This window comes from Melanostigma gelatinosum (genome assembly GCF_949748355.1).
Source record: "Melanostigma gelatinosum genome assembly, chromosome: 4".
In the NCBI taxonomy this organism is placed as follows: domain Eukaryota; kingdom Metazoa; phylum Chordata; class Actinopteri; order Perciformes; family Zoarcidae; genus Melanostigma; species Melanostigma gelatinosum.
In genome coordinates this window covers 5883158-5903447 of record NC_136637.1, presented here as the reverse complement: position 1 = coordinate 5903447, position 20290 = coordinate 5883158, and the positions used below count along the sequence as shown (strand labels likewise).

Genomic DNA, 20290 nt, shown 5'->3' with positions numbered 1-20290 from the left:
CCGATCAGTCGTGTGTCTGCATTCTCTTTGAAGTTGCTTCACTTACATGAAACATAGAAGATTTAACATACAGCGCATACAGCATATTGCACAAACTGTACAGGCAGACGTGCAAATCGCAGAGCTCTGAGCTCTTTGTGTTTAGCAAAGCGTGCACAGTGGTTGAATACCAAAATGTGATATATTTTTGAAAAACAGATGGCAAGGTGCTCATATGGGAACCTGAGCTCTTCTTCACTGAATATGAAAATGTTGAACAGGTGGTCCAAGAAGCTTCCCTCCCCGCTACGGCTTTCATTAGCACCCTTTTGTTCTTCGAGTAATAATAAGCTCACTTGTGCCCTGAGATATAGGGCAGACAAAAGAGCCGGCAAAGATGTGGCCTTGATAAGTATTATTAGACTCACGCCTCTCCGCCAACACCACCAAAGAAACCATAACGTGTTTTATGAACAGATTGGTTTCCAAAATGATGTGTTTATTAAAGCATGGGTTCATTTTGCTGAACTGAGCAGCAGGTTGCCCTGTCAGAGACTCTAACGTTAGCTAGCATAATGTTAGCTCAGCAGCTAAAGTGTAGCCTGAGAGCCGGTAACAGGATGAATGTACCGGTAGATGGTATCTGATACTTTTGGCATTAATTGTCAGACGTGACTTAATTTTTAAGAATTCAGAGCATTATATATGTAAAGATAGTGGAGTAATGTGACGTTAAGAGCGTCTTGTTTAGTGTCTCCCAGTTTCATATAAAAATGTACAGATGATGCGTCACAACTTTTTCTTCTGACTGTCCACAACCTTTACCGTTGCTGTTCCACCTGCTCTGTGTCTGTCAAAGTTCTAAACATTTACCCACGCGATGTATCATGGTGATGTACACACAGTGTAGGCCGATGTGACGGCTAGCCACCAATGAATAATGCACCGTGTGAATATTATCTCATTTTTGAAAACAATATGCGTTTGAAGAATACATCCGGGACGTCGAACTGATTCAGCATCGAGGACTGGTTAGATAGATGAAGACAGAAGCTGAAGCTACAGATGAGTGTAAACATGAAGCACCACATCATGGGGGGATCGGGACAGAAGACACTGAACATAAGGAACAATTGTAACAAGCGTTAAAAAACAAAAGCAGCATGTGTATACGTTCAGTATACCTTCAGACGAGCTAACGCTAGTTAATGATTTGCTTTTAACGTGCTGTGGTAATGTTGGTTCCACAGGTTTTTACGTAGAGACGGCGGATGCTACGCTATTATTTGCTAGTCTTAGTTTGAGAGGACTTAGCAAAGAGTAAATTTAAAAAAAGCTCACATTGTGAAACAGTTTCAGATAAAATCTCTCTCCACATACATTGGAGACATTGTCCTTATAACAGTTTGAAATATCAATATGAGACATATCTGAGGTTTGTCATTATCAGATTCAATATTTACACGGCTGACCGCTGTAATGATTCGAGCTTCTTCTAAACATAACATATAAACAAGTGTCCAGAATGAAAGATATACAAAATAATGATGCCAGCGGATGAAGTGAAGAGTTTTGCATTCATAAGCACTGCATAACAAAGACCCAGGGTGGCTGTGTTGTGGCATACGCAACTCATTAACATCATCACATTTGGCTGATAGTGCAGTCATGCCACAGGGTCTGTCCTTTTTTCTTCCTTTCTTTCTCCCCAACCCCCCCCCCCCCCCCCCCAAAATGAAGCATGCATTCAGTATAAAACACACTCCCCCACTCGCCTTGGAGACCTGACATTTGGCTGTTAAAATTGTCTTATAATTGTCGTCTTTTATTGTTCATAGGAAAGAGTCGTTGGCACGTTTTTTTGTTGTTTTGCTTAAGCAACTCCTAAAATTTCACAATAAAACACTTCCACTCTATTGGTTGATTAAAAGCATATTCCAGTAGAATTACACCTATGCATTTGGATTTGATTGCTGCAAAAATAATGACTCTATAAAGGCTTTGAACAGCACTTAGAGGTTAGGAAATAAATTCAACACAAAGTATCAGTGAACGGTTCAATAAATAGATAAACGACACAAAAATCAGTGATTAAAAAAAAGAGACATTCTTGTTGTTTCTGGTCCACATATCCTCACCATGTCCTCAGTTGTCCTAAAATCCCGGCTAAGGCAACATTCTCCTCCCTTATGGCGGCACGTTTTCACCCTCTCAAAGGACTCCAGTAAACAAGCACCAACATATGTTCACCAAAATATCTCTGAATACTGAATTCTGTTTGCAGTTTGCATTGTTTTTTTTTGGGAAAAGACTTTTGGGTGTCGTATTTCTTTAATAAGAACCTAATGTGGAGAATTTCTGAGCTTTTATTTTTTTTTAATGAATTCTTTACCTGATTTGAACTCCTAAAGTGTCAAAAGATTTCACATGATAGTTGCGCAGTCTTAGTTTGCATTCCTCCGTTTTCTTTCACACAGATGTAAATCATCAGGTGAACTTCATGTCTGGCGCAGGGACACTCTACTAACTGGAGTGCGTATTTAGAATGCCAACACTGTGAGCCTGATTCGATTCCACTGAATCAATGCTGCTCTGTCGCCTGAGCGGGCGCCGCGTGCTTGAACAATTGCAATGAAAAAATAATGTTTCATTGAACCGGCGTATGATGGAGCAATTGTTGCCTTTTGTTCGCAGCTCGGCAGATATGTGTGAATGGTGGCTATCAGGCCGCGTGTTTACACACTGAGGATGAAGGAGTATTCTCCAGCAATTACTGCAGCTCTTCCATGAGAAAGCGCAGCGCGGGGATGATGCTCCGCTGAGCTGCCCGCGATCACTTTCTGCAAGGAAAGTGAGGAGCCGAAAACAAGTAAATAAGACGGGAAGATTAAGACGACCCCAGAGTGATTAAGAGGGCCGACATAGATACCCCTGGCTGATATTCAGCCGGACCAGTGAGCGCCTTTGGATTTGTTTTTTTTTAAGCAGCGGGGACACATAAACAGCAACAGCTATCAGTCAATTAAGGATAAAGCCCTCCAAAAAAAACAACTAGTTTAACTTTGCTGTTAAATAATCGTCTTTGGGTGTCGCCGAGGGTCAGGGCGCTGCAGTGGAGAAGCAGACGATTAGAAACGAGTCCCGAGCGTCTAACGCTGCACAGATGCTGCTGGCCGAGCAGGATTTCAGCACTTTGTTTTTCTTCAGGAGCGCCACAAAGATCCGATTTGTTTTTAAGAAGTGATCCACGGATGACTCACGGAAGTCCAAATGTGTCAAATTTTTTAGATTTAGACAATCGCCTACAGTTCTTTCTGTTCTTCTACCGAGGCCTTTCAAGAAGGTTTCAGCGTAAAACAACAACAACACATCTGTGCTGTGAGATGTTTGCCAAAGCGATCTGCAAGAAATCCCTGAGCTAAAGTCCTCGTCTGCAGTGGAGGAAAGTCTCTGTGATGTACTCTGCTGTGGATCTAAATAATCAAATCACACTGTTAACTGTTGGAACCAAACACATCTTTGTGCAGCAGGAAGTGCCGAATGTATGGCGCTGTGCAGGTGGACATCTGCTGTTTGTGACCTCGTGCACCTGCATTTTAGCAAATCTATCTGCCCAGTATGCTAATACCACTTACAGAATTAAAAGGCGGTGGTGAAGTGAAGGCGACCCAGAGGAGAATTTTAACGATTTCGCTCTTTTCTCTCGAATGGATTTTGCAACTTGAACAGTCAGAGAACATTGTTTCAGAGAGATTTAGTTCCTGAAACGGTGAAAATTAGAGGGACGAGAATCAGGTTTACATCTTTCTAATGTGATATCTGCGCTGGATGTGCAGCCAAATACATTTCCTCAAAATGTGAGAAACATTTGACTTAACCTGGTGGAAAATGTGTTAAAACCTTGCAGTGTAATAACTCCACCAATAATGGAATAAAATGTCCTGACTGATATTATAATTGAATACCTTTCAGGTGTTTATTTTTTTCCCAAACTGATTTTTGATCGTAATGTCTCCGTTACTCGTTCTGTTGTTAATATTAAATAATATCACTAAATGGCTGTTTGATACACTAAAGTGGGTTGAATGAGGACACCTGGTATTTAAATACATATATTTATTGATTCATTGTTTGTGTATTTTAGTTTGCTTGAGTCTGGTGTTTCCCATCAGGGACGCTGGTCTGTTCCACCTCCGCGTTCAAATAATGTGCATTTATTTTTATTGTTGACGCAATAGTAGCAAAACATCTGTTAATCGAGAAGTATGATGTAAGATGCTCAGCTAAATGTAATAGTAAATAAAAATCTGTCTGTGTCATGCCCAAACTTACCGATGCGTTTACACACCCATATGTAAACCTAATAAATACCAATAAATATCTTGCATAGATAAATAGATGAGTGGATCCCCTCTGGGCTAATGGACGGTTGTTGCGCGACGACCAATCAGCTTGGATCAATTATCAGTACTATTCAGGGCGTATTCGTATTGAACCGTTCGGTACGAGGCTCACGGTTCGGTACGCATGACGAATACGTTTGAATACAATTTAAAAACCTTTATTTAACCAGGTAGTCCCATTGAGATTAAAAATCTCTTTTGCAAGATGTAAGTAACAATACAAGATGTAAGCAAGATGTAAGTAACAATACTACATAACATGAAGGAGCAGTTTTTGTTTTTTATGCTTATGTGTTGCTAAGAAGACACCCCAGAAGATGGGGCACTCAGATATAGTTCCATCATTGTTCAAAGTCAAAGAATAACTTTGTGATGTTAGTTGTAATGAATAAATATATTTTAAAATCAAGTACATTTCTCTGCATTTATAGTTTTCTACTGTACCGAACCGTACCGAACCGTGGCTCCACTGTACCGTACCGAACCCAACCGTGAACTTTGTGAACCGTTACACCCATATATATATTTATAAATATATATATATATATATACAAACACACAGGGTCACAACAGCACATTGGTTCCAGGTAGAGTTAACCCAGGATTGCGTTGGTGCTCTGTTGCTGACTGTGGATCAGTTCTTTAACCTGCTGATTTTTAGTGTGAGTGCAGAGCCAGCGATTGCAACAGAGACCAAACAGGAAATGTTTTATAGAACCCTAAAATGCAGATTATTACCTTGTAATAAATCTGAAGCTTTTCTCTCGCTGATAGCTGTTTTCATACCAACCCTCTCCCTCAGCGGCTAAGAACCTCACAGTGAGCTTAGCCGCTGGTATTGTGAGTGTTTTAAAGCGTGCATGAGTTCTGGACCTAAAGCTGCTCATTGTCATGTATCCGCGGTCCTGCAGAACAGACAGAGAGGGTGAAGGAAGCGCTGCCGTGGCCGCAAGCCCACTGGGCCTTTCTCCGCTCCGGAGTAAAGAGTGCACAACTGGAGCAACAACTGTAAGTCCAGACAACAGAGCCCCCGGCCCTCTTTCATCGGGGCCGAGCCCAAATGATTCGGACACAATGGCGACGCGAAATCTCTGTCTGCTGCAATTGCTTAAATGGTAGCTCAAGTATTTAAAAACAGGCTTCAGATGAAATTGTCACGAGCTTACGCTCATTCATGCCTTTATATCCAGCGCTGTGCTGAGGAGATTCTCGGGCAAAGTCATCTGTGCTCTGTAAACAAAGTGTTATTGATGAACTGATTCTATGTGGCTTTGCCAGCCAGCCAGCGAGCCGGGGAGAGGGATTATGTTCCCCGAGCCAGAACCCAATAGAAGTTTGAATGAGAGGATAGACGTGCGGCGCACATTGCGGCAGTAGAGGATAAGCTGTGTTCAACATCAAAATAACAGCTCAATACCTGCGAAACGGGAATCTCAGACTCGCTGAAGTGGGAGACGTGTCCGCTCGCTGTCACGGAATCATAAATCGATCAAAGTTTTTTACGAAAGATAACAGAAGTGTCCTCATTGGCTGTGCGTCGGGACAAGTTTGATATTTGAGGTGGACAACGTCTCACCGGAGGAGCTTTTTCTTCGATGAGGTTCTGTTGACTGAAGGATTTCAGCATCTCTTTGGGGGGGGACTGTAAAGGTGTAGCTACAGCAGCATATGGCAGAGACTGTGAGGAATCCAGAATCCCGCTAAGCCACCGTTCCTACAGTATAGGGATTATGCATTCTGTGACTCTTTTTTGTCTTCTGTATTTTTACATCCACAGTTGAGTTTGCAGTCGCTTGTTATTCAGTTAGTCTGTGCTGAGCGTTGCATCTGGTCAGCAGGCGCTTTGTGCAGAGGAAACCTGTCGTTCACAAGCATTGTGGGAGATTCTTTTCACTTCCTGATTTGTGACGTGTTTCACCTGCAGCAGCAGTCGTTCTCTCCTGGAGGGGTTTTGTCTTTGTGATATTCTGTTGCATGAGGACACATATGAGCATTTTTAGAACACCTCAAAGCCCCTGAAAACACGATTCCTCTATAACATGAAATAATCGTGGCAAATGTATTATGTCTGTTCTATTGAGAGAGTCAAAAAGTTCATGGAGAATGTGTGGGTGCGTTTCAGTGCCGTTTGATCGACAACGCTGTCATCAAAAGCAAAAACAACCCACCAGCTGGAGTCAGATTTCCATTCAAATATCGCTGAATCCTGATTGGTGCAAAATCACTGTCTTCCATTGACCTCGAATATTTTCATCTTCTCGACTGAATGTACACCACGAACTGTTGCTGGAGCTTCCAACAGTGAACTGAACTGTTCTTGGAGCTCGTTGCTTTTCATGCATTCTTTCTCGTAAATTCTGAGATTCTTCACTCTGTCTCTTAATGCAGAGCGATAAAGCTCTGCATTAAGAGACATGAATGGGAGCTGACGCATCTCTGTCAGCTCTTATAAAAATACAACAAGGGCAGAACTGAAGAGGAAGAAAAAGAATGTTGTAATTTCATTGGTGTTCTCTCTCACTCACACACGCACGCACGCACGCACGCACGCACGCACGCACGCACGCACGCACGCACGCACGCACACACACACTGCTGTGGAGGTTTGTGTTAACTCAGTCTGACTTCTAAAGATCTCACAGCGTTCGGGGTGTCTGAGAGATTATACGTTGACGTCAGCATTGAGACCTCACAGCTTTGTTGTGTTATCGTGTTTTCCGTATGTCACCGAACCAATACGGCTGCTGAGGTGAATCAGGCAAAAAAAAAAAAAAACTAAATGAAAAGACTGATATCCTTTTATCTCAGGGAAGAGCATCAGTTGTTGCACTTTAGCCCATGTCACATTAAGTGCTACTCCAGTGTGGTTGATTTAGACTTTTTACAAACCAACCAAGAGGTGTGGACGTGAAGTTCTACAGACCGACAGGTAACTCGCTGATGGGACAGTTCTAGTGATGTCACCCTGCATCCTCATGCTGCATGGGCTCATTAACACTCCCGTGTGATAAATAGTGACAGAAGATGAGTTTTATGGTAATATTATGGCGTGATAGTTACTGTGAGGTCGCAACATTTCACAATTTCTTTTTTTTAAATTGAGGAACTGGGAAAATCCACAGCAGGATAGAATAATACACTTATTTTTAAACTTGTTCTAACGAACTGATTGATCCGGGAACATCCTTTCACTCAAGCGTTAATGTTTATATATGTCTCCACTTTTACCAAATATTCTTGTACAAATACACAGTCAGCATAACAATCGTGGATTGCTGGAATAATCCCGGAGGTGTGTGTTTCTGAGCGGTTAGCTGTAGCAGATCAAGCTCTACTGTACAGAGACATCGTGTCATGAATGTGTTACAGTAGACGGGACTTCGATTAAAAATGCAGCGAGACAACCGGATCCATCCCGGTCACCATCGGTTTTAAATAAACAGGTATTCAAAAGTGATTTACAGCTCCTGCACCGCACACACACCATTCTAAAGATACACACCGCTGACAGGTTGAACCCCCAAATTACACGCTCGCCTCCCTCCTGCCGTATTTCATCGCTGTGGTCTTCACCAGCGACGGTGGGACGGCCACTCTTCTCCACTTGTTTGTGCGCTCTGTGGATCGTAATTAACTCTGTCCGCCGGTGGAATGTGTCCTCGTGCAGCTCATACTTTTCTCACGGGACGAGGATTCCTGTCTGTCCATGTCTTCATAAATTACATTTCAGCAGTTTTTTTTAAAGATTTTTTTATTTTTCAAACAGAAACCCCAGTCAACTTAATTAGCACCTAGAGTAACATGGAAGACGCCATGCTACAAGTGTCTGCGCTACAATCCAACGCTTTCTCACGTTTCAGCGTTTGCGTACATTCCGCCACATGTTTGAAATAAGCGGAGCGGCCACCGTACTCTGCTTTCATTCTACCAGCAGACCCTGCTGAGACGGCTCATTTCACAAATGAAAGGCAGCAATTAACTTATCAAGGTTGAAGATGATACCACACGCGGTTCTTTTTTTTATTTTTTTTTTTTACCCTAATCAGGCCATGCAGGTAGCAACAGAAAAAACAAATCCAAAGCCTTCCCGTTGAATGATGAGCGTCTCCTCTGCTGTGATAAGACGCTCGAGGACAATGCCTGTCAGATGAGGCCAATTAATGACGGCTCGATGAGATGATTTATCCGTTCAAGGCAACTCTGCAGCTCCCGTTGCCTCGCTGTTGTTCCCTCCCAGATAAGCTCTACTTTGTTGACTTTGCCCCGATGCATTCCGAAAACCAAAGGCGCTTATTAGCTACCTATCGATTAGACTAGAGTGACATGCATAGCTGTAGGCCGGCGTTGGGTGACGGCCCTTCATTGTCACCTCTGTAAATTGACTGGATTAACGGTTTGATTTCATGTTCAGACGTCATGGGAACAGGCGCGGCGTTCTCTGAGGCAAGGGACCGATGTTCTTCCCGAAGCCGCTCTGGATGTTACATCGCTCATCACACACACATCGTCTAGTTCTCTGTGCACTGAAGGGCTTCTATGCTAGCACAGCAAGTATGAGACGCTCCATTAGAGAGATATGAGCCAATGTTGTCTTTTAAAGTCCCTCTACCAAAGACTGAAGAACTAAGACAAAAAGAAAAATGACGACTTTTAATTGTATTGTTTGCATTTGTATCTGTAATGTAATGAGCAGATGAGGCACACTCAGCCAGGATTAATCATACATAATCTTAATATTTGGCCAATTGCGACATCTGTCATATTCTGTCAAAGTTCAAATTGATATATATATATATATATATATATATATATATATATCAATTTGAACTTTGGCTGAAAACTGCGTTGGAGGCTCATCACTCACATGGAGAAAACCCTTTTAAGAAGACTCTTTAAATTCGGCTATTTAAGAATGCTGACCAAGATTCATACTGAGTGGAGTTCTCTACAGTTCAAAATGCACTTGACCGTTCTCTCAGGTGGACAAACAATACGCTGACGAATAGTATTATATTCATAGTACCCACAAGAATAACTGCAAAACTCAAAATTTCATTTTATCCGAAACTTTAGTTGATGACCTGCAAACCTCATGACATACCCATCAGCCTTTGCTGTTCAGATGTTTGCATGTTAACATGCTGAACCAACACATTATACCTGCCTAACATCAACATGTTGCAACGGGCCTCACTATCCAATACAGTTCTTTCTAAGCCGACGTCAGACTGATGGCGTTCAACCACAGGATGATGATCTCTTAACGATGAGTCCCACTGTCCTCTTTGATTGAAGGCGTGTGCCAGATGATGCCAGTCAGCTGTTAGGTGACCGCTCTGCCAACCCTCTTCTAAGGGCATGCGACTGCATGGCCGTGTGCACACACAGAAAGGGAAACGCCCCCACGAAAGTCAAAACCGGGTGGAGCACCGGACTCAAACATACAACAAAAACCTTCTGCAGGAAGTGAGCGACACACACTCTGTCACTTACACAATCACACAACACAACAGATGCATGGGATGCTATTACTCCTTAAGTGTTCGTATAAATGTTCGTATATGATCACGTTTGTCTGGCTCAATAGAATTACTATAAGCAGGTCATTATTATTTTAGATCTAATTGAGATTTGTATATTTATTATATGATTATAAAGTAATGAAACCGACAGCTTCGCAATGTACAGAATTTTATCGACTGTTCCAAATGCTTTTTGAATTACTGTATACAGTACTGAGCATAATTCAAATACACTGATACAGTACAGAGCTGTATCTGAAATATTGCTTATTGTAGCTGTACGAACACAGGAACAAAAAACACTGCAAACGGACGACTGGATAACTATCAGCTAATGATTTAAACATTTGTGCAGGAATGATTGTGTCCCAAGCTCTGTGATCCATGTAAGCGGTTTCCACTGCATTGAAATGAATGATTACAAGAAATTATAGACAATCAAATGTTTTATCGTCGTTTAAATCCGACATTAAACAACTCAAATTGAATAAAACACGTCACCACTTAAGATTGTGTTCTTACCCAAGAACAAACTCCAAATAAGAAACCAGTAGTGAAAGTCAGGGTGTTGCTTAACTGCATGACTTTTAGGACATATTGTCATTTAAAGAGTATTCGCCTCACAGAGCCACGAGCATGGCTGCTCATCTACTGCTTTGTGACGCTGCATGGCTGCTATTCCCAGAGAATTTAAACTCATCAATCCATCTTCAGGCAATTACTTTTCAGAAGTGAAAAGCCAAGAAAAAATGGGCAAAAGAAATATGATAAATAAGTATTTGTTTACTGTCCCCCCCCCTTTTAAACTGAAATAGGAAAACCCTAATTTACAATGTAAATGCAGTTTAGGTCAAATGTTCAGTGTTTAATGCAGGTGAACTGCGGCCACAGCGCTGTGTAGTGGCACTAGCGTTGTTACATTCTCCTTTAGAGGCGTGGCGCTCATGCATCCGTCCCCATAGGTTTCTAAAGCAGAACGTAACTCGTTGCAATCAAGTGCAGCTGGAGCATCTCCTGCCGTTTGCTATTGATTCACTGAAAGTGTGAAGCATGCAGATCCTGTCTTTGCTTATTGTTGATGCAAATATATATATTTTTAAAGTGTGCCATCTACCACAGAGGTATGCGGGAGATGGTTAAGGTTGAGATATATTTACAGCTGTCAGTCAGAGACCTCCTGAGACTCAGATAAGATAAAACTCCTGAGACGTCGCATCTTACCACTTGCAGTATCAAGGAGCACATACTCCAGTCATGCAAGCCACCCGATTCTATTTGATACATCCCAAGCCAATACGAGCTGTCAGTCAGCATTAATGTCAGATTCACATATTTACAGAAAAGTTGTGCTTCTGTCATTAGGGAGCAAAGGCCATCAACTCAGTAAACTACTCCGAAAAGTCATGCAACTCTTGTTAGGAAGTTTTTAAGCTGTTACTTTGACAAACAAAGCGATTATCTGGAGGAATAAGTGCTATTCGTTATGCCCAAATGATGCAGGGATGTAATTCTTGTTTTGCGCTGTAACTCCGAAATTAATGATGACACCTTTGAGCACAATGGAAGCGTAGAGAGCTTATTCAAACAGTGGATTTTGACCCTTAAAAACTTTCTCTGAGTCTCTTTTTGTGTGTATGAATGTTACAACAGGTTCAGTTTTTTAGGGCAGATAGAACAAAAAAAAAAACAACTTCAGACACAATGACAGCCAAAACAATAAAGGTGCAGGAGGAAGTTGAAGAAGCCAAGAAGGTTTTGTTGGCGTACGCTTGCCATGGAGGGAATCACGATTATAAATGACTGTGGGGGGGGGGGGGGGGGGGGAAGAGAGAATACGTCTGCCAGCCTGAGGATCTCAAATTATGTACCAGCTTGTGTGGCACCAAGAGGTCAGAAATATAACAAAGACCCAAAGTTCTGCTTTCACTTCCTGTTCCATCTGTAGCCAATGACGGTCACAGTTTAATATCTGTGACTGATGTAGCCGGCTGTCACTTACGTTGCTTTTCGACTTGAAATACATTTATTGTAATTTATGCATAGTCTATATTTTTCACATCATGCAAAAACAAAAAAAGGATTTGGTTTGCATCCCATTGTTGTTGTTTTGCTTGTCTTTGGGGTCATTTTGCATCTTTGTTGTTTGGTGTGTCTTTGTTATCATTTTGCATCCTTTTGTTGTTGTTTGGTGTGTATTTGTGGTAATTTTGCATCTCTTTGTTCTTTTGTTGTTTGGTGTGTCTTTGTGGTCATTTTGCATCCCTTTGTTGTCCTTTTGTTGTTTGGTGTGTCTTTGTGGTCATTTTGCATCCCTTTGTTGTCCTTTTGTTGTTTGGTGTCTTTGTGGTCATTTTGCATCCCTTTGTTGTCCTTTTGTTGTTTGTGTCTTTATGGTCATTTTGCATCTCTTTGTTCTTTTGTTGTTTGGTGTGTCTTTGTGGTCATTTTGCATCCCTTTGTTGTTTGGTGTCTCTTTGTTGCCATTTTGCATACTTTTGTTGTTGTTTGGTGTCTTTGTGATCGTTTTGCATCTCTTTGTTGTTGTTTGGTGTCTCTTTGTTGCCATTTTGCATCCTTTTGTTGTTGTTTGGTGTCTTTGTGATCGTTTTGCATCTCTTTGTTGTTGTTTGGTGTCTCTTTGTTGCCATTTTGCATCCTTTTGTTGTTGTTTGGTGTGTCTTTGTGGTGATTTTGCATCCCTTTGTTGTCATTCTGCCTCTTTGGTGATCATCTTGTGTGTCTGTAGTTGTTGGTGCTTTGAGTCTCTGCCTGCGCCCTGTAGGCTCATTCAGTGAACCATCTACGCACACATACACATGCTTACTCATAAACAAACACATTAAACAGAGTGGAACACTGAATCAAATTAGAGACTCAAAGGTCCATGAAAGTGTCAAATCATTTCTTCAACAGAAAGCGAAGCTCACTGAACACCTGCAGGTGTTCGTGGCAGTGTAAGTGACCTCCTGTAATGCATCTGTGCGCTCCGACGTACAGCAGCAGAGCTATTTCACACCTTGAAGCTATTGTCAACTTGAGAATACATTCCATGTGACGTCTTTACAGGTAAATGAAAGCGGTGCAGCTACCTTTTCATCTCTAACCTGTTATCCTGTTTTGTTCCCCCCCTCTGCTCAGCGAGGAGGAGGGGGGGGCGGGGGGCTTTTTACTCTTTGTAGTAGTCACAGCTCCAAATCTCATTTGTAATGTTTATCAACTGGTTGGGGTCCTCAAAATAGCTAATGGGGAAAACAAATTGCTAATTGCAATGTTTATCATGTGATTAACCTTCATATGGTGGCTCTGTGTAATTAGCCTAATTATGAGGTCTGATAGCTCCTCACACAGACGGGTCTAAAAGGTTCTGGCCTTTTAACAAAATGGAGCTGTGACGCACGTCGTAACCGTCCCCGTCAGTGATGAACAATTAATTTGCAATTTAAAACTCGACACGCCGCGGGATTGACTTACAGCGAGTGACTGTGAGACCGGAGTGTTGAAACAGGACGGACTGGTTGTTGGTGTTAGAGGCCAAGTCGCTTCACTGTGATGTAGCAAGACCCCCCACACATACGCACACACACACACACAGTGCAGTCAGACTCTCTGTGTCAGAGAGGGCTTCTCTGAAATCGACCATAATGCTCTTATGAATCTCAATGAAGATGCATTCTCTGATGATCCGTACCTGCGGCATACAAACCAATACTGTGCCTCATTCTGAAGTGAAGTCCAAATAAACAGTAACCGGCTGAATTACATATTAGTAGAATCACTTTAGTTTTGATGGAATCACACAAACTGGAGATGACAGAGAAGAGTCAATTGACGGAACAAGGAATGGCAGCTCTTCTACCTATTTCATTTTATGGTTAATTGTCCATAATTTCTCAGTCATTTTAATCCTTTTTCAAGCGGAAAGGACAACAATTCTCTGCTGCCAGCTTTCTCCATTGTGAGGATTTTCTCTGATTTATATTATTGAAAGCTGAATTTCAGTGGGTTTTTGGATTAGTTGTCAGACGGAATAAGACATTTGAAGACATCACCTTGGACTCTGGAAAATGGCTCATTGTTTTCTCAGTTTTCTTACATTTCAGGTGCCGAGTGAAATCATTCTGTGTAACTGTACAAAATGCATTGCATGTGTCCCTGCTGTCTGAATCGACTTCTTCCCTCCTGAAACATCTCATCCATTGCCTTTGCTGGCTCGACACACACTTTGTATCAGTGGAACGTTGTAAAACTGGCGGCGTGCACGATGAACACATTGAGGACCAGCGCTTAACAACATGCTGTTACTAATGGTGAAATACTCCCACGGGTAACTTGTAATTGATCAAATATTGGGCATTTTAATCAATAATGAAAAAAATATTATATTTCAAGAACACAAATAACAGATTAATTTCTTCTCCAGCTGCAGCAGTCTGCCATTTGCTTGTTAAAATGTACAGTTTTGACAATTGAGTGTTGACAATTAAATATCCAATGCCTCATAGGGATGAAACATGTGCAAAGATCTTGTCTGGATATGTACCATATTATTATTATTATTATTATTATTATCCCTCTGGGGATTTACCAAGACCTCTCACTGTGCTGGGATTCATCAGTCATGTTTTACTTTACTTAATCCATCCATAGGGATAAGTCAAATAACAAATTACTGTCTCACATTTACGCATAGGGAATTCCTGTCTTAAAGCGATAAAGGAGTCAAATCTTACTTTCTCACATTTACATGCACTTAAATCCTAATTTGGATTATATGTAGGTCATTGTGTGATAAAGAACTACGGCCCCTGCTGCCTTGGTTTTTGGCCCCCATCTTCTTGGTTTTTTGCCGTCGTCATTTTGGATTTTGGCCGTCGCCATCTTGGTTTTGGTCTGTTGGACAGGCTGCTAGGTCAATGAAATGATTGGACGGGCTTATTACAGTCCTGCGGCAGCCACAGATACCAGATTTCGTTTATTATTTGCTGTTGGGATGTAAAGAGAACAAAAATACAATCTAAATACATGATCTGCCCGAGCTTTAGCTTTAACTACTGTGTTGCTAAGTTACTCACGTCACATTTTCAGAGGGTGATCATTTTTGACACTTAAAAACAAAACACTTCTGCATCTGCTGCTGTAACAGGAATCAATCACCACAGATCTTTGTGTAGTTGTCTGTTTAATAAAAGTGAAAGACGCTGTTGAAGCTACTACAGCTTTTTTGCATGATGAAGTTCTGCAGTTCCGTGTAACGTTCTCAACATGCGATTCAGAAGATTTTTACTAGAAAGCCTGTCATGAGAGCTCCAAACTAAATCTCTGAACCCTGCCATTTTATGTTTTCTGTACTCTCTGTGGTCCTCTTTGGATGCTTTTTGTTTGATAGTTTCCTTGGTGGATATGAAAGATTAATGCAGCAGAAACACCTGCAGCAGTTCCTCAATGACAGCTGTAAAAGTGCAGCGGAGCAGCTGTGGGAAGACAGCCCGACTGCCGTGCCCCCATGAAGCAAACTGTTAAACACGGTGTCGCAGCTCTCCCCGCCAATCACAATTGACTTTCTTTTCATGAGGCTTCAATACGGATGTAGCCATTTTTTTAAAACTGTGTGCTCACTTTCGACCTGTACCGTGCGTGCGTGCGTGCGCGCACACACAAGCCTTCTCGTGTTCGTGTTCACGTCATCTGCACTAGGGAGGGACTTTCAGGTTTTTTCTTTATCACTGAACACATCAAAGCTGAATTAGACGAGCGGTAAGCAAATTCATAATTCATCTTATTAAGTAGCAGGAGATCACAGAACACTAAGTCAAAGTTAAATAAGCATAAAAGCACGTCATGTTTGGTCTCATCAGACCTCTCCGCACACAGTGTTTCGCCGTGCCGGCGCAAGAGACAAAGGTGTGAGAAACGTATCGCAACCAGGCCACATCTGTTGAGTCAGAATGTGTTTGCAGCAAAGTTCCACACATATGGTATGTGTCGTGTACGATGTTGTCTGTGTGGGTTCTTCTCTGGTTTCCTCCCACAGACACACACGGGGCGAAGTGGAAACTCTGAAGTTGTGACCGTGATAGGCTGATGAACTGTCACTGCTGCATGCTAGACTCCAACCCGTGCTGGAGTTCTCCAATGTAAAGACTTGTTTCATGAGCAGCTATTAATGATGCACAGATGGAGGCGGACCTTGCACCGGTAAAGTGACGTTATTCAAAGAAATGAAAGACACCCGATCCAGCATGAGGCCAAAATCAAACAGGAAATCCGTCACATGACCGTGTGTTCGCTAATGGGCGGGCGGTACAAGAAGCACTTAATCCCTCACATGCATCACAACAGCACACTATGAGATACAAACTATTTGATTTACTTTAACAGTTTGACCACTCCTAAAGTGGTTCATGATAGTGGATGCACAGTGACCACAGTCAAACACTGAACATGCTGACGCTTGAATACCTGCAGTAATCCCTGTTTAGGAGGCAGTTGAACGTCAGACATACTCCTTCAAATGTGGCTCCAGTAGATTCTTTGTCCTGCTGACGTAGATCATGATGTCAAAAGGTGATGCTATATTGTGATTTGACACATTTTCAGGACCTGAAGAAATAGTGGCCGTTCACATGTTGCGGTTAAAAAAACCGAAACAAGGTTGAAGAGTCGGGACAGATGGTAAAGCTCCGGGTTGCCAAAAGGCCTCCATATATTTAACGTCAACTGATATTTACAGAAGCATGAAAAGATATCCGCTGGCTGTGATTGTTTGTTCTTCGGCACCCTGAAAAAAAGGGGCGCTTGGGAACACTTGTGCACCGAGACATCAATGGATTTATGTTTGCATGTGAACTGCCCTCTATGCTGTTAGAACTACAGTGCGCTGCTGTTTTAGGAAGTCAGAAAGCATTACGAGATTGACTAATAGAAGAACACTGTCTGCCTGTCTGCCTGTCTGCCTGTCTGTCTGTCTGCCTGTCTGCCTGTCTGTCTGTCTGCCTGCCTGCTTGTCTGTCATGTTTGATCCTGTGTCTGCAGGATTGTATTGTACAGCTCTGTTTGCTTGTTTTTGTGTTGTTGTCTTTTTAAACAGTTTTTAAATGTTTAAATGTTTTTAGCGGCTTTTAACACCGTGCCCAGGGACAACAGTTGAAAATTAGCTTTTTTAGCTAACACTGTCACATTTACAGTCATGTTTTTATTAATGTGTGCTGTCGATTAATGTGAACCGTCCCTGTACAAATAAAATCTTAATAACACCAGGCCCGTCCTTTAACGTATTAAAAGGTTGGCTCGTCTAAAATATATATTCCATATATTCCTACTGCTGATAATGCAGCAAGTTGCTTGTTTTAGTCGCGTAGGTTTTGAGATATCTCTTGTTGAGACTTCTGCCTCCACCTCAACACAATGGAGCGGATTGTTGAGCTCCACACGGCAAAACATAAAAAAAACTCCACAGAAACATATTCTTTTCAGAAATAACGTCCTTGTTACTTTTTTATTTTTAATACTTTACTTTTTATTGCATTCTTTGATCATATTTGTCAAACCTCAGAAATGTAGATCATTTTAGTTTGGGACCGTTTCTCCATGAGAAGAGTCGATTTTAAGTCTAACGGGGCGAAGCAATTAGAAGTGGTTATTCAGACAAGAATCACTTTAGTGATTGAAAGCTGAGGTCATCAGTGTGTGTTGGGTTCTGGTTTGTGTTCCCAAACATGGCACATGATTTTTAGTGGATTTAACGTGCACTTTAAGGCAGAGTACGAGGGAAGTGAGTGACGCCCCGCTGTGGATTATTTGCCATCATCAAAAACACATTTAACCACACAGCGAACCAGAAGTTTTCCATTCAACGCGTCGCCCATTGAGTCTTGCTCACACATTCTAAGATCATTTCTCCCTTTTTTTTTTTTTCTTATCGCCTCCTTGTTAATTCATCTTTTATTTTGTTAGCCATTTGAGCGTCGAGAAATGAAAGCATTTGCATTGAAAGGACAGGTAGGTGTGAGAGCGACACCAGCATGTCTGAATCGCAGCATTAAGAGCGGCGGGGGCGGGGGGGGGGGGGGGGTTCAAAAGTAAGAACCATTCAGGCGGCAGGAGGAGCAGGGATTTCAGCAGATATTAAAAGATGATTGTGCGTGGGCTTTTTTTTTCCTCCTGTGCTCCGGAGAAAGAATTTAAACCCTGTATCAGTCAGACCGAGGATAATAAACAGCATAAAAACATCAGAACACAGCACAACAAACGCAAACAAAAAAGAAAGGGGGGGGAAGTGCGCCGTATAAATAGTTCAAATATTTCAAGTGATTTCAGAATGCGATGGTGAAATACTGGATGTTTGTGTCCTCAGCCACGGCAAAGTCTTTGACTCTGTTGTTTTCACTGTAACTGTATCAAGGCCATACACATCCACAAATACATAAATATAACTGTAATCAGAGTCATTATGATGGTTAGCTGTCTGTTGGCTGCATCTTGATGTAGCAATTTGAATCCATGTATTCCCCACCATCAAAAAAACCCAACAAAGATACATACATTATTAAAATGTAAAATAATTACACACACCCATACTGTATATATATAATTATATATTGACAGCTGCATCAACACTGAACATCACTGGTCATTTTTCAGTGCTTGTCTTTGTTGTCTCTTTGTCTCACACATCACTTTTTTTCTGATTTGTTCTCATTGAAAGAAAATAAAAAGGTTCAGAGTTCAAAGTGGTTTCTTCTCCTCTTTGATACTTTTGTTACTTTAATTAAATTGGACACGTGAATGCATGTCAGAACACAGCGCTTATCACCTCGTTTTTTATTTATTTTGCGGAATAACATTACCACCTGCTTTGATAATCTGACTCAATAGTTGACACACAGGAAGTACTGTAGACGTGAATCATGCACACACATCGCTGTGGAGACGCTGGCCAGCCACCGCCAACGTTTTGACTGATATTGCGATATGATTTGCGATAGCAGAGGGAACGATTGCATCATTTTCTACATCACTATTCTCATTTTCATTGAAAACTATATTCAAATGGTGTTATTTTTGTACAGATCTGTACCCAACAAAGATGTTTTCTTAAGTCTGTAGAATATGATGTGTAGGCCAGGACCCTGCCGCATGACAATATTGCATTTAAAAAGGTAGTTTAACACACAATTTGCCATCAACAAATGTTCAAAAAATAGCTGTCAGCCATATTCAGGCGGCTACCTCCGGGTCTGGAAAGTGAAGCCAATGCAGTATATATATTATATTTCATTTCTTACTCTATTTTTATTTCCAGCTAGCGTTTCAGGCCTCAGTCTGCTTCTCCACGCCACACGTTGAGGTCATGTGACGTGTCTTCCTACCAGAGAAGGGCAGGCGTGTTTATAGCTGTTTGGAGTGGCTGCAGCAGAAGCTAGCGATCTAAAGCCTCTTCCTGGATGTATCTGACGGCTTTTCTTGAAAAGTGGAAGTAAAGGAGACCTCAAGACAAAAGTTGGAGCCATGCCTCGTTTTGGGCAGTTACAAAAATTGTCGATAGCGTCACATGACCTAGATGGTTTGAAGCGCATATAGCAAACATGAGTTCAGTGTGTGATTTGAATCAATATTACAATCTTTAGGATATTGTTGTTAAAGTTGAATCTATTGTTGTTCCAAGGACTGCTGCAGTTTGACTTAAGACCCTTTTTGACTTTTGTCCAGGCCTCTTCCTGTCCCTTCCTTACAGATTATCATTTCTGCTGATCTCAGCTGGCACTACCTCCAGATTAAAATGACTATCAGATAAATGTTGTTAAAGTTTAACTGTTTGGAGCTGGATTCTTTCATCCTATTGTGATCCATAGTTCCGTTTCCTCGTTTCTGTGGTTTTCAGAGAGTCTCCGTCACCTGCGTTGACCGACCTCATGTCGTCTTTTAACATCTCCTGTCTTTCCTCATCAGAACCATGTGGAACCAGGTGAACAGCAACGACCAGACGGGCCAAGTGGCCGCCAGGATGGAGACCACTTTGGGCAATGCCAGCATCTCCATCTCCCAGCAGCAGGCACCCAAGAAATTTGCGCCCGTGGTCGCACCCAAGCCCAAGTTCAACCCTTACAAACATGCGGGAGAGCCCACCTTCTCTGACAGCGCAGGTAACCACACGGGAGAGAAAGCAAAGCAGCCAATTGCTAACGTCACGCAATTTACAATGAAACGAGAAACACTTCAAGAACATCTCTTCTTTCCCTCGCTAACGGGAGTTTATCTTTAGCATGTCACATCACTGTTATCAGACTTTGCTCACATCAAACACATCTTGTGTTGCCCTCTGCCATTTGTTGTCAGTCCGCATTTATGTTCCACTTCAGCTTAAATGATTTATTTTTCTCAACAATG

At 41.8% G+C, this 20290-nt stretch overlaps 1 protein-coding gene across 1 annotated transcript in view; it reads left to right on the top strand.

Annotated features, from left to right (window-relative positions):
- lpp (LIM domain containing preferred translocation partner in lipoma) overlaps window positions 1-20290 on the top strand; it is a 129768-nt gene that overhangs the window by 23900 nt on the left and 85578 nt on the right. Inside the window, exon 4 of the mRNA XM_079266716.1 lies at window positions 19853-20046. Coding sequence (XP_079122842.1) covers window positions 19857-20046 — 190 coding nt within the window. The 5' untranslated portion in view covers window positions 19853-19856. The remainder of the gene's footprint in view (window positions 1-19852; window positions 20047-20290) is intronic.